The 12,862-nt window shown below is 38.6% G+C and overlaps 1 protein-coding gene across 1 annotated transcript; it reads left to right on the top strand.

Annotated features, from left to right (window-relative positions):
• The first annotated feature begins 231 nt into the window (after window positions 1-231).
• On the top strand, window positions 232-12,712 carry LOC110996199 (multidrug resistance protein homolog 49). The gene is made up of 27 exons (XM_045631373.1): window positions 232-437; window positions 5,127-5,320; window positions 5,557-5,701; window positions 5,817-5,917; window positions 6,006-6,177; window positions 6,251-6,375; window positions 6,673-6,868; window positions 7,057-7,281; window positions 7,387-7,573; window positions 7,653-7,795; window positions 7,962-8,111; window positions 8,196-8,254; window positions 8,358-8,492; window positions 9,078-9,175; window positions 9,310-9,401; window positions 9,582-9,746; window positions 9,866-10,048; window positions 10,123-10,213; window positions 10,286-10,398; window positions 10,510-10,639; window positions 10,718-10,913; window positions 10,991-11,153; window positions 11,368-11,562; window positions 11,646-11,855; window positions 11,941-12,091; window positions 12,186-12,290; window positions 12,402-12,712. The coding sequence occupies exons 1-27, from the start codon at window positions 345-347 to the stop codon at window positions 12,497-12,499; spliced, it is 3,915 nt and encodes a 1,304-aa protein (XP_045487329.1). The 5' UTR covers window positions 232-344; the 3' UTR covers window positions 12,500-12,712.
• The last annotated feature ends 150 nt before the right edge of the window (window positions 12,713-12,862 follow it).

The raw sequence follows: 12,862 nt of genomic DNA, 5'->3' as shown, positions 1-12,862 counted from the left end.
AATGCTACGAACAAACGCAACTATGTCATTTTAGGGTTTGAATCGTAAGTCGTAACTAAGTACTTCCGCCTTCAGCGGTGATGGGCGATTGAGTTTCCATTTAATTTCAAGAACTACAACAACAACGCTACCAACGGATAAGCATGAATAAAACAAAGGCCGAGACGTCAAAGAAATAAAATATTCAAAAAATTACGCATACGAGGGGTTTCCCTAAGTTATAATTCGCAATTCGACGGAAAACATGGCAGTTGCAAATCGCGCGCCGAGCCAATATCGCGTCTCGCTCGACTCGATGTCTGTGGGAAGCGCGCGAAAACCCAAGTGACATATTGTTTTTTATAATGAAAGGTCAGAGCAAAAGATACGTGAACCAAAAAGGTCAAGCCTACGAGATGGGAATTAAGAAGAATGACGATGTCGGATTTTTTGATTTGGTATTTTGTTTTTTATTTATTTATTATTATCGTATTTAGAGTAATTAAAAAAAAACTCTTACTTTTATAAGATTTCTAATCTGCAATCTCTTGTTCGGTTTAAAATATAAATTTACTCGTATTGTTTTGATAGGTAAAAAAATAATAATTTATCTTAAAAGTTTATATATACGTGTCAATTTTGGATATTCATTTCAATATTTAGTATTTAAGATTTATTATTAAATAATTAAATATTAAAAAATAAACAATAGACAACATCTGAACAATAACCAGTTTTCCAAATAAATGCCAAAAAGCCAATAAATATCTTCCAAACCTAATCTAATAATTACTATTAAAACCTAATTTTAAAATACCCGACCGGTTTATCAGGTGCGCTTAGCGAAGAGGTCCAAGCAAGAGCTTTTATTATTAAAGCATTTGCAGCGGTGAGATTCAGCTTCGATCGGCTTATTCTAATTTTATCAAAATAATTAATCAATTACAGTTTTTATATTGATAAAAATAAATATTCTTAGGTTATTCACATTACGCGATTCGCAAAACATACTTATTTACTTACTTAATACATAAAATAAGCAATTATTTGCTTTACTATGTAAACTTATCTCGATGGATACTTACGATATTTAGTTCTTAAGCAGTTATCCATATTGTACAAATTGAATGTCTGAAATGGGTTAAAACATAAAACCACAATCTGTATAAATAAATTTATGTCTAAAACGAAACACCACGACATAAGTGACGTAAGCGTTATTTAAAACGATTATTATGATCAAAATCATATTTGAGGTTTTAAGAAAGGTCAATTTTGAGACAATTATTATTCAAATATCAATCTGCTAAATGTCAAATAAGCACAAAAATTAAATCTTTAAAGTGACAGTTCAATGAGTGTAATAACAATTAACTGTTATTTTTACTTTTAGGTTTTTTCCCTACATTTTCTCGACAACGTTTGGCTCTCTTATATTTTTACTTAACTCATGCTTAAATTAAAATCATACTCATGCGTATCACGCGACTCGCGACATAGGTAGGTAATGTTATTATACATTAGATGTTTATTTCGCAGAATGGTTCTAGGTACGGGCAGTATTACATGTCTTATCGGCCGTTAGTTAGTTACGTTTAGTTAAATCACTAAACCAATTCCTAAGGATCTTGCCACAAAAATCTAATTTTAAGTCTAGTTTTAAATATTTTTTTTCAGTAGGGACGTGCAGAAAAATATTTGGAGTTTTTCATTTAACCAAGATAAGCCTGCGAATACTAAACTTAACCATACCGGTCGAAAAACCAATAATTTTTCCTGCCATGAGTAAAACTAAGTTATTCGTAGAAACATTTTCCTTATAATAATATCTATAAGTGGTTCAATTGTGCGATACAAATACAAATTATACATAAAAGCTCAAATTTAACCGCGACATTACTTGCAGAATTTTTTCGTTTTCTTAAGTTACGTCCATTCTTCCAATTTCTTTACTTCTAATGAACTGTTGTCTCTCAGTTGGAATATAATTTAATATAATTTAAGAGAAGGGTGTTTAAATGTGTCTGTGTAAAGGAAAACGCTTCACAGAGAATTGTATGACTTTATTTTCTGTTTCCTGTTAGAAAGGCTTTGCTGGCAAAAGTAAAGTCCCGAACCCCTAAGCTTACCTTGGCATTCATCAAACGCCTTTAGTCATACAACATACAACCTCACCGGCGAGTCACATTTACGTCACACTTTTCGATCCTTGGGCAACTCTCTCAACTGATACGAGCAAACAATCAAATAAAGTTTTCGTAAATAAAAACTCTTTGTTTTGATATTCGTAAAAAACAAAGTTAACCGATAACAGGTGGTTCCGGAGACGGTTTTTCAGGAAGCTTATTATTGTTAACAGTTTATTATAGCTAGTTAAAATCCGCAAAGATATTATTGTTTATTTTTCTCACGATATTGAACCGAAACTACGACCCTAGCCTTGGTTTAATTTTTAATTAGGTGTAAAACGCCTACAATTTGAACAAAAGAAAAATTGCTGATTCGTAATTTAATTCTTATCGCTTGTATGGTTCAGTTGTTCCAACAGACAAGCACGATATTTTACTCGCGTATGAGCTTTGCATGTTGTTGCTTTTATTTATGATAATATCGCATCAATAGAGGAAACAAAGGAAAGAAATATAAAAAAGATGTGTGTAAGCCTGAGTTCGTATGAATAAATCAGAAAAGGCTACTTTAGTTCACTATTGCCCGTGTGTAGTATTATAATATTAATAATATAGTCCCACCAACAGGATAGGTACATTGCAAATATCACAAATCGCTTAACAAATGATCGTAAAATATTATTTTAATGCTTATTAGTATTGGCATGACATGGTATCACCGACGATGATATATCATAAAATAGTTTTGTGAATGGGTGATTGTGTGATACTGCCTGTTTCTTTTGAATGCTGAGTTGCTTTATTAATCTATTAATTATATTATCCGAGATTAGATATCTATCTATGCTTGTCTATCCATGGCCCCAAAGGGTATATTCTACTATGAAATAAAGAGAGCTAAATAACAACATTAGGTAACGGTGGTCATACTTAGGTACTACGCTCTATATTTATTGCCAGTTCTTCTCTTCCGTTCTACCCCCTTGATTTGAGAATTGGCAGTAAATGTAAAATAAGATTCAATTTATATTTCTTTTTTTTGACGTTCATAAGTGTACATTATGTTACCTATATGAATAAATGAAATTTGACTTTGACTTTGACTATACCTAATATAAAAATAAAAGCAAGTTAAATACGTTGGTTTGTTAGCTTAAGATCCGGAGTAAAATCACTTATTAGCCTCCGCAGACAAAACTGCCAATTAGCAATTTGTTTCATGTAATCAATTACCTCTATTAAAATAAAAAATATTCATTTTATAAATATTATGTTTTTAAAAGTTTGTTAGGTACTTTAAAATGAATAATAAATGCTCGCGGCGTTTAACGTCCTTAAAAACAACCAAATGATGCTGATGCACGGAGAAATTATGCTTTGCGAGAGAAACATGAGGCTACCTGTACGTACCGCAATGTACTTTTGCGCGTCTATGATTCATGAATGATAAAAACACTTCGGCCACCTAACGTTATTTTCCTGTTATAGGTACATACCGGGTTTTTGTAAACCAATTTATATGTTTATCGTGCCGTTTATATTTTTTACGCGAGTTTTTACCAGCGGGAAGCTATAACTTGTTGGGGTACGACAGAAATCCACCGAGACTTTAAATGGCCGCAGAAGTAGAAAATCTATGTAATAGTTTCACTTAGTTTCACTATCTCTCACTCTTCTAATCGAATACGTCGATATTTTCAATAAGTTTCATTTGTATCAATAACGATTGACTTGGATATAGAAATTTAAAGTATACTAAGCGATTATTCGATCAAAGCCTTCAATATGGTCAATGGAAATTGAAAGAATCAAAAGACACATTCAGTATCTTTCTGAAAAAAAGTAATAAATTGCAATAAAGCGCGGGATTCCCTAACGACGGTCAACCAGTTTGACAACTGCTTTGACCACGATTTCCTTGCTTTCAGGTTTCTCCCCTTTGGCCTCAAATTATATTTCCTCCTCCCATAATTGCGATGATGATGATGATGATGTATTTCAGTCAGTCAGTCAGTGAAGAGCTCATTTTGCTTAAAGTTTTACGTTGTCTCGTTAACATTTTATCCAAAGTTTCATTGGATTCAGAATTTTACACAACGTTATTTAAGTAAATCTGAACTGAATGATAATGTGATCTCGGCTCGTGATTAAAAATCTAAGTAGTAAATAAAAAATGATTTTGTACCTTGTTAATAATTTATACGCATAGTATGTGTCATACGGTCAATTGATAAATAATATCTTATTCTCATTGGAGATTCCCAATAAACTGTTTACAGGATAAAGCAATTATGATGTAACTTTTTTAAATTACAATCAATATCCGTTAAATTAGTAATTGCATTTACCCGTATGTACACAGTTTAATGCACACATGTAGATACAGACTTACAGTCCACTGTATCAATGAAATTATTTATTAAGAACGTTCGGTTTTGACTGTGCAAGAGACATCATAGTCACCCGAAGCTTTCTTCGATGCAATAAACCTGTTCGTGAGTAGTGAGTGAGATGCCCCTTAAATGTCAGTGACCCTGGTTTAGATTTCGTTTGAGTATTAGAAGTTGTGTACTTGAAATGAGTAATCTCTGTATGTTTATAAAAAAGCTACATTATACACTATTAAAAGTGAAGACAATAATGTCTCGTAACCAATTAATCTCTGATGTCGGCGTTGATTCACTATAAAAGTGATTAATTCTAATTTATTTCTATTGCTTTAATTCTGCTCATAGCAAAATGAATTAACACGTGTAAAAAGCTACTGCGTAGAATAAATTAATATAAACTTGTAAGTATTGATTACGAGTAATTGATCTCTTAGTGGAAATTATTGTGTAATAATTGGTGTTTGATATTTCTATCTCACCTGCACATGGGATGGGATTTAGATATTAAATTTATTATTAGAAAAGTATTTTATACGCCTTTAGAGCAGGCTCAATTCATACAATCGCCGAGTCTGACGTATTAGTTCTTATTTTGCTTTATTATCTGATATAACATATTTGTGTCCAGTGGCGCTATGCAACATATCCAGAGATCATCGCAACTATATCCTCAGCTCTTTGTGGATTTCTGTGCTCCGTGGGTCTGGTTGGGGCGGTACTTATCTACGGTGAGCTGACCGCACTTTTTATTCAGAGGGACCAAGGACACGACCCGCCCTCGGAGCCATTAATTTTGGAACTCTTTGGTGGAGGAAGAATAGTGTTAGTATTTGCCTTTTTCACTTGTTAAAATATGATAAAGAAATAAGACTCAAATTGACGCAATTCATGAAATGCTTTTCTCACTGCAAACTCTGTAGGAAAATCTGTCCTCAACTGGCGAAGATCATAAAATTTGGAAGTGGAAATGAGCTCTCAACATCATTAATTAATGTTCTCTCTTGCTTTTGCAGCTTGCGAGTAAGCTTAATATTGCTGTAATTGTATGAATGTTTCAGAAATGACACTGACAAGAATGAACACATGGATGCATTGGTGGACGACTCGATTTCGTTTGCGTTGGCCAGTGTTGCCATTATGCTGGTGCAAATATGCCTTGCTACGGCTGCCGTGTCTTTGGCGAACTGGGCCGCTGCGAGGATGGTAAGAATTTCAATATTAATAAGAAAATAAGAAATTTTATAGTACTGGTACTAAACACAAAAATAATAGACTTTTGCTAAGATCTTGATTCAATACTTAGCTACTTGCCTTACAGATAGCCCGAATACGATGGCGACTCCTGCGCGCGGTCTTAAGTCAAGAAACTGCCTTCTTCGATCTAAACACAACTATGAATTTTGCTACAACAATAACAGAGTGAGTTTAGATGTTTTTTGCTAATAAGCCAATTATAACTGAATCGACTCTTTTGAAATGTAAAACAACTTATTTCAACCGTTTACAGAGACACGGACAAGCTAAAAGCAGGTGTGGGGCAACAGGTGGCAATGGTGTCGTACCTGGGTGGGAGCGTGGTATCCGCCGGGATGGTGGCCATGCTGTACGGATGGCAGCTCACTCTGGCCGGGCTGTGTGTGGTGCCCGTCGCTTTGGTCATTGTCTCGCAGGCTGCTAAGGTACTTGGATCTTTCGTTTACGTTGGATTTAGAATGTTTAGAACTAATATTTAAATTTAGAATAATTTTCCAGTACCAGACGAAGTATACATCAGAAGAAGTAACCTCATACGGCACAGCGGGGCGTCTGGTAGAACAAGCATTGGCCGCCATTCGCACTGTCAGGGCTTATGCCGGGGAGACCAAAGAGGTGGAAAGGTAATTAAGGAAATAATTAACTATTGTTTATTTAATTTTGTCTTATTCAATTATTTGTAATAGTTCTAACCGCTTCCTTTTAAGTAGACACATTACATACATACATAATAAAATGTATGGTTTATAGGTTGTTTAACATTCGATCAACATGAACGCTGTTTGTGTCATTTCGCGTGGCTTTTCTTTTTCATTTCTTCTGAAAGTAGCTTACTTAAGCTATTGATTAAGTTTAATAAACTTAAAAAAGGCGTTCCATTACGCTATATCACCTTACATTATTTATTGAATTCGCTTTAGTTACGAGTCCGCCCTGCACGTCGCCAGTTCGTCCACCCAAAAGCGATGCCTCTGGACCGGAGCGGGCTCCGGCCTCAGCTGGCTGCTCACCTACGTCCTCAACTCCATAGTCTTCGCGTACGGAACAATCCTCTGCGTGAGGGACATGGGCGTGCCCGATGATGAGAGGATCTACCACCCCGGAGTTATGGTCACTGTGAGTTCAATCCACAAAATTGCGAATTTTTTAAATTTATAATTTATTCGAATATCACCCGAGTCTTTCCGACACAGAAATTTGTTACAAAACGTAGTTAGTAGTTACTGCACTATTTTTACGAGTAGGGGAGTAACTTTAATCCACGTTATAGAAGCAGTGTTTATGAAATTACCGTTTAATCGCAGGTTCTCTTCTGCTGTTTCATGGCTGCCCAAAACACAGCGATGTGCACAACCCACCTGGAAATATTCTCATCAGCACGTGGCGCGGCCAAGTCTTTGTTCGCCCTGCTCGAGCGCAAATCGAGCATCGACCCTTTACTCGAGACCGGGATGAAGCCCGATTCTATTAAAGGAAATATTTCTTTTGATAATTTGTATTTTAATTATCCTTCGCGTCCGGATGTCAAGGTATTTCATATAATGCTTTATATTGTATAAACTTATATCGACGGTACTCCTTATTTCCTCGTTCCATATGCACTGTATTTCAATATCTTTAATCCGATTCTTCAGGTCCTCCGAGGGTTGTCTCTGACAATTAAAGCCGGGGAGACGGTGGCCTTCGTGGGTGGTTCGGGGTGCGGCAAGTCCACTTTACTGCAACTCTTGCAACGGGCTTACGAGCCGGAAAGTGGGACCGTCACGGTGGATGGCCATAGGCTGAAGGAGCTGAACCTGCATCACTTCAGGAGCAGCATCGGTGAGAAGCCTTAAAATGTAATGTAGTCTTTCTTGCGGAGGTATAGTGGATTATATTGTAATATTGTTACATGTTCTAGGCGTCGTCGGCCAAGAGCCCGTCTTGTTCAGTGGCACTATCAGAGACAACATAGCGCTAGGCGTAGAGGGCGCTACCGAGGAGGAAATCGTCGCCGCTGCTAAAACTGCGCACGCGCATCAATTTATTACAAAGTTGGCTAGTGTATGTATCAGTTTAAGCGACAAAAACTGCATGACGTTGAATGCAGTTTCACTTGAAGCAAATATATTACACTGACAATTTCCAGCATAATTTTTTTTGTTGCTCGTGTATTTACTCTAATAGACCTGTCACATAAAAAATACTCAAATTGACAATTCTTCTTCAGGGCTACGACACGCGACTAGGCGAGGGCGGGGCACAGTTGTCGGGAGGGCAGAAGCAGCGCGTGGCCATCGCTCGAGCTCTCATCCGGAAGCCGGCCCTTCTGCTCTTGGACGAACCCACCTCTGCTTTGGACCCAGCCTCAGAGAAACAGGTGACAGCTCATTCTTCACATTCGTGTCTTTAGAAAGCTGTGTAATATCTGACTTTATATTAAACAACAAAATCAATGTTCTAGGTCCAATTAGCATTGGATGCTGCGAGCAGAGGACGGACCACGCTTGTCGTCTCACACAGGTATTGTTCAGTTTTATTTATTTAAATTTTAGTTTAGTTTTGCTTTCGTTTTTAATTTCAGAGGCAAGGGCTGATACTAAATTATAAATAATGCTTATAACAGGCTATCGACAATCGTTAACGCGTCCCGCATTGTGTACATCGAACAAGGCTCAGTTCTGGAAGCTGGCTCTCATCTAGAACTTCTGGAGAAGAAGGGGGCCTACTGGAAACTGGTGCAGGATGACATGACTCACAGGTCAGTGGGTTAAGGGGGAATGGAGCATAGAGACGATTTCCCGATACACCCATATAGATTAGTGCACATTTCATTGTTTATTTTTCTACATATATGTTTGTACCACAGCAGTATTGCCGAGAATCGAACCCTAGTTTATTGTGTACAAAATATACTGCTCTACTTGACATGCAAAATTGTTACCATGTCTGTGTTCACTCGTCTGAAGTCCTAAACCAACATGTCCATAATTATTCTTTTTATAATACATTAAAAAGAAAAAATATTAGTAAATGGGAGGCGAGAAAGTTACACTGCCTTGCGTTTAAGAGACGCTTCATGTGCTTTATGCTTTATGAACTGACAATAGAAAGGGTCTTGTTATTTTTTCTATTGTAAATAGTTAACAAATTTATTGAAACAAATAAGTTTCTTTATTAAAATAAAGCAGAAAAAGCAAGATTCTGTAACCATAATACGGCTTACGAGTAAAAGCTTCAGTCATGTTTAATGAGCGTGGACATTTCTAAGGTTAATACGAGTTCTTCATTCAATTCTACTTTTAACTATGAATTAACTTAGGCTTAAATAAAACTCTAATTTAAGAAGCGTGGAAAGTATGCAAGATGAGAACGGAGATGACGATGTCGTAGAAGAGAAGATGGTGAGAGTGAGAAGGAATAGCAGCGTACGATCACATAGAGGTGAGGTTTACAGGACGTAAATCCTTATATTTAATCAATATTTTTAAAGTTTACAAATTCTTGTTTTACCACTTCCAAATGTATTTTTTTTTGTAGGAATTTGATATAATGTAAATATATAATTTTAAACGCAGAGTCGTTAATGCGCGAGAGTTTCTCCCGTGGCAGTCGCAGAGTCGCTTCGGTGACGTCATTGCATCCTCCGCCAGATCTTATTCCATCTCATGTGAGTGTTATAATTCGATAAATAAAGAATAATTACACTTATGTATAATAATATAGTTTACTGATATTTTACCAAAAATAATAAAATTACAATCTTTGTCTTCCGTTCACTGATTTTTTCTATTAAAATATCTTTAATCTAAATAGTTTAGGAAATACAATTCACGCTTTATCTCATTAGGAGTCAACAGAAGAGGCCGAGGAGACCAGTGGGCAAGTGTCCACTTGGGAACTGCTGAAGCTAAATTATGAAGAGTGGCCTCTTCTTCTGACGGGAGGAGTCGCCTCCTTGATCATCGGAGCCACGATGCCGGTCTTCGCATTACTGCTATCCAAGCTATATGGGGTGAGGGTCGAAGACTAAAAGTGCCGTCCAGTCGCCAAAAAGCCAACAACTTTTTTAACCTTGTCTCTTTTTGTGATTATTCAAATAATAAAATATATAATGACGAAAATCGATTCCAGATGTTCTCATGGCCCGATCCAGAAGAGATTCTCCGGCAGTCACAACTGTACGCCGGCCTATTCGCCATAGTCGCAGCCGTCAGCGGTCTAGTTACGTTCCTTCAGACCTGGCTGTTCGGTCTCGCCGGAGCTCGGCTGACGAACAGACTCAGGGTTACGATGTTCGCCAATTACTTGCAGCAGGCGAGTGTCCTTTCTTAGCTGTTATTATTTCTACTTTTCTTCCTTTATAACATTAAAGTCGATTTGTCCAACAGGAGCAAGGCTGGTTCGACTCGCCGTCCAACTCCGTAGGGGCGTTGTGCGCTCGACTTGCCACCGACTGCGCGGCCGTTCAGGGCGCTACGGGTAACTCTTTTTACCTATTTTCATATATTTATTTTCATTGGTATGGAAAATACTCAATTCGATCTCGAACAGGGACTCGCCTGGGCACAATGCTACAAGGCGTGAGCACGATGGTGCTGGGAGTCGGAGTCGCCATGTTCTATTCCTGGAAAATGACGCTCATCAGCCTGCTCAGCGTGCCCTGCGTGAGTATGCGACGTTATAAATAGCCTCTGTGCACAATTGAATGGTAGGACGGCTCATGGTAGAAATGATGGTCTAATTACTCTTCCTGATGAAGTTGTCGCACGTTTCAGGTGATAGGTGGTATCTGCATTGAGGGTTGGGTAAACAAGAGGTCGGAGGTCATAGAGCAAGAAGCGATGGAGGAGGCGTCACGAATGGCCACGGAGGCCGTGCTCAACGTCAGGACTGTGCACAGTTTGGGTGAGCTTTCACATTAAGGGATGTCTCTTCAGCTTATGCGATTGATGGCTAATCGATTACATATATGTATTGACTCAGGTGTGGAGCGAACCCTCCTATCGAAGTACGTTCGAGCCATAGAGGAAGCCGAGGCCCGCGCCGGAGTAAGCCGCGGCATCCGGGGCCTTGTCTACGGACTTTGCCTGTGCGCCCCAACTATGGGATACGCTCTTTCCTTGGCCAGTGGGGGATACTTGATCGCGAGAGAGGGGCTGAAATACGAATACGTTATACTGTGAGTGTTATAGAGGAATATCAATATCAAATTAATCTCAAATTATAACTGATTCCATAATATGATATTCATCGCAGGGTTTCAGAAGCCCTCATATACGGCGCTTGGATGTTGGCAGAAGCCCTGTCATTCGCCCCCAGCTTTGCGGGAGCCCAGAGGGCCGGAGCCAGAGTGGTGAGGGCTTTGCAGAGGACTCCGCGGGTCATTAGCGAGTATGATGAGCGTGATGACGAGGACTGGGTTAGTAGTTTTGAGAATCTCTTTTATCCCAACACTGTTTCATTTTTTTTGTTTACTGCCCCTTTTGGTATAGATTGTGTTTTTCAAGAGAACTTTTGAGCAATTATGGAAAACCTGAAGAGGGAAGTTTCCAATTTCATGCGTATTTTTGTATCATACAACTCGTCCGCACTTAGTTTGATTTTCTCATTATAATAAATATAATAAACCGCAGGTCTCCACCGGCAACATTACCCTATCGAACGTCCACTTCGAATACCCCACGAGGCCCCAGCAGCCAGTCCTTCGGGGCCTTGAGCTGTCGATCCCCGCAGGACGGACCGTTGCAATCGTGGGGCCCTCCGGTTGCGGGAAGAGTACCATCATGCACCTCATTATGCGGAATTATGACCCCGTCAGTGGCACAGTGGTGAGTTATTTTTTTTAATTGTTTTAATTCTTGTTTATCTTTGTGTTATCTTAGGCCGGAGAATAACATGTATTTTGTTATAGAGCCTGGACGATCGCAACATAAAATCAAAGATATCCCTGAAGCGTCTGCGGTCGCAACTCGGCCTGGTGCAGCAAGAGCCCGTGATGTTCGAGAGGAGCATCAGAGAGAACATCGCGTACGGAGACAACGGGAGACAGGTGACCATGCACGAGATCATCTCGGCGGCGACGAAAGCCAACGTGCACGGATTCGTCTCCTCTTTACCACTGGTTGGTTAAAACTTCACGAGCTTGATGCAAACTTTACCAATTCTAGTGAGGTCTCTTTATTGATCTTTATATCCGACACACGCAGGGTTACGACACAGTCCTAGAGTCGGGCAGCTCTGCCCTGTCCGGAGGCCAGAAGCAGCGCGTGGCCATCGCCAGAGCCCTACTCAGAGACCCCAGGGTGCTGCTGCTGGACGAGGCCACTTCGGCCTTGGACGCCGGCAGTGAGAAGGTGGGCTTATCCTATCCATTTTCTAATTATTATAATCTAATGAGATTTTTAATGATCAATAAACCCTGATAATGTTATTTCTTATTACTCTTAGGTAGTCCAAGAAGCTCTGGAGACGGCGTCCGTCGGTAGGACTACCGTCATCATCGCTCATAGACTCGCCACCGTCAGACATGCGGACATCATCTGCGTGCTTGATAAAGGTATTTTGAATATTTTTAATTATATCTTAACTTTTAGACAAATTCATTTCACGTGACACGATTCGTTCCGATTTCAAAAGAAACTAGTTAAAAATGATTCGTTGGTTGCAGGGGTCGTGGCAGAGAGTGGTTCCCATGACGACTTAGTGAAAAAGAGAGGCCTCTATTGGGAGTTATTACAACAGCAGGCACCCAACGAGGCGTCGTAACCCACCGCCGATTTAAAAAAACGAATTTTAATCTGACTAATAGAAATGAATTACTAGTGTACACACAGGAAACTGTTTTGAAAAACAGGGAGAAGGCCGCGGGAAGCTAGAGAAATGTTTTTATTGTTAAGATTTTTCAAGAAATTTAAGCTGTGATTTTAGTGTATAAGTAATTATTGTATTTTAGGTTGTATTAAAAAATGTTATTAATAATCGCTTTATTATTCTAAATCCTTGTGACTATATACATATAAAGAGAATCCAATCGATTTTGAGACATACTCCAATAATGCATCTTTAAACTTTTAATCACAGCCCAGAAACTGAGTACTTGGCGTATTATCATAGTTTGAGAGATAATCA

Source organism: Pieris rapae, chromosome 15, assembly GCF_905147795.1.
Source record: "Pieris rapae chromosome 15, ilPieRapa1.1, whole genome shotgun sequence".
NCBI lineage: Eukaryota > Metazoa > Arthropoda > Insecta > Lepidoptera > Pieridae > Pieris > Pieris rapae.
The sequence above is the reverse complement of the archived record's forward strand: the minus strand, read 5'-3'. Positions and strand labels throughout refer to the sequence as shown.

What these genes read in the sequence shown, in the direction of transcription:
- LOC110996199 (XM_045631373.1), top strand. Translation starts at nt 345, where the DNA reads ATGAAAGGTCAGAGCAAAAGATACGTGAACCAAAAAGGTCAAGCCTAC. An exon ending in TTTGGTGGAGGAAGAATAGT is followed by an intron (nt 5,321 to 5,556) that starts GTTAGTATTTGC and finishes TGAATGTTTCAG; the next exon opens with AAATGACACTGACAAGAATG. An exon ending in TTTGCTACAACAATAACAGA is followed by an intron (nt 5,918 to 6,005) that starts GTGAGTTTAGAT and finishes AACCGTTTACAG; the next exon opens with AGACACGGACAAGCTAAAAG.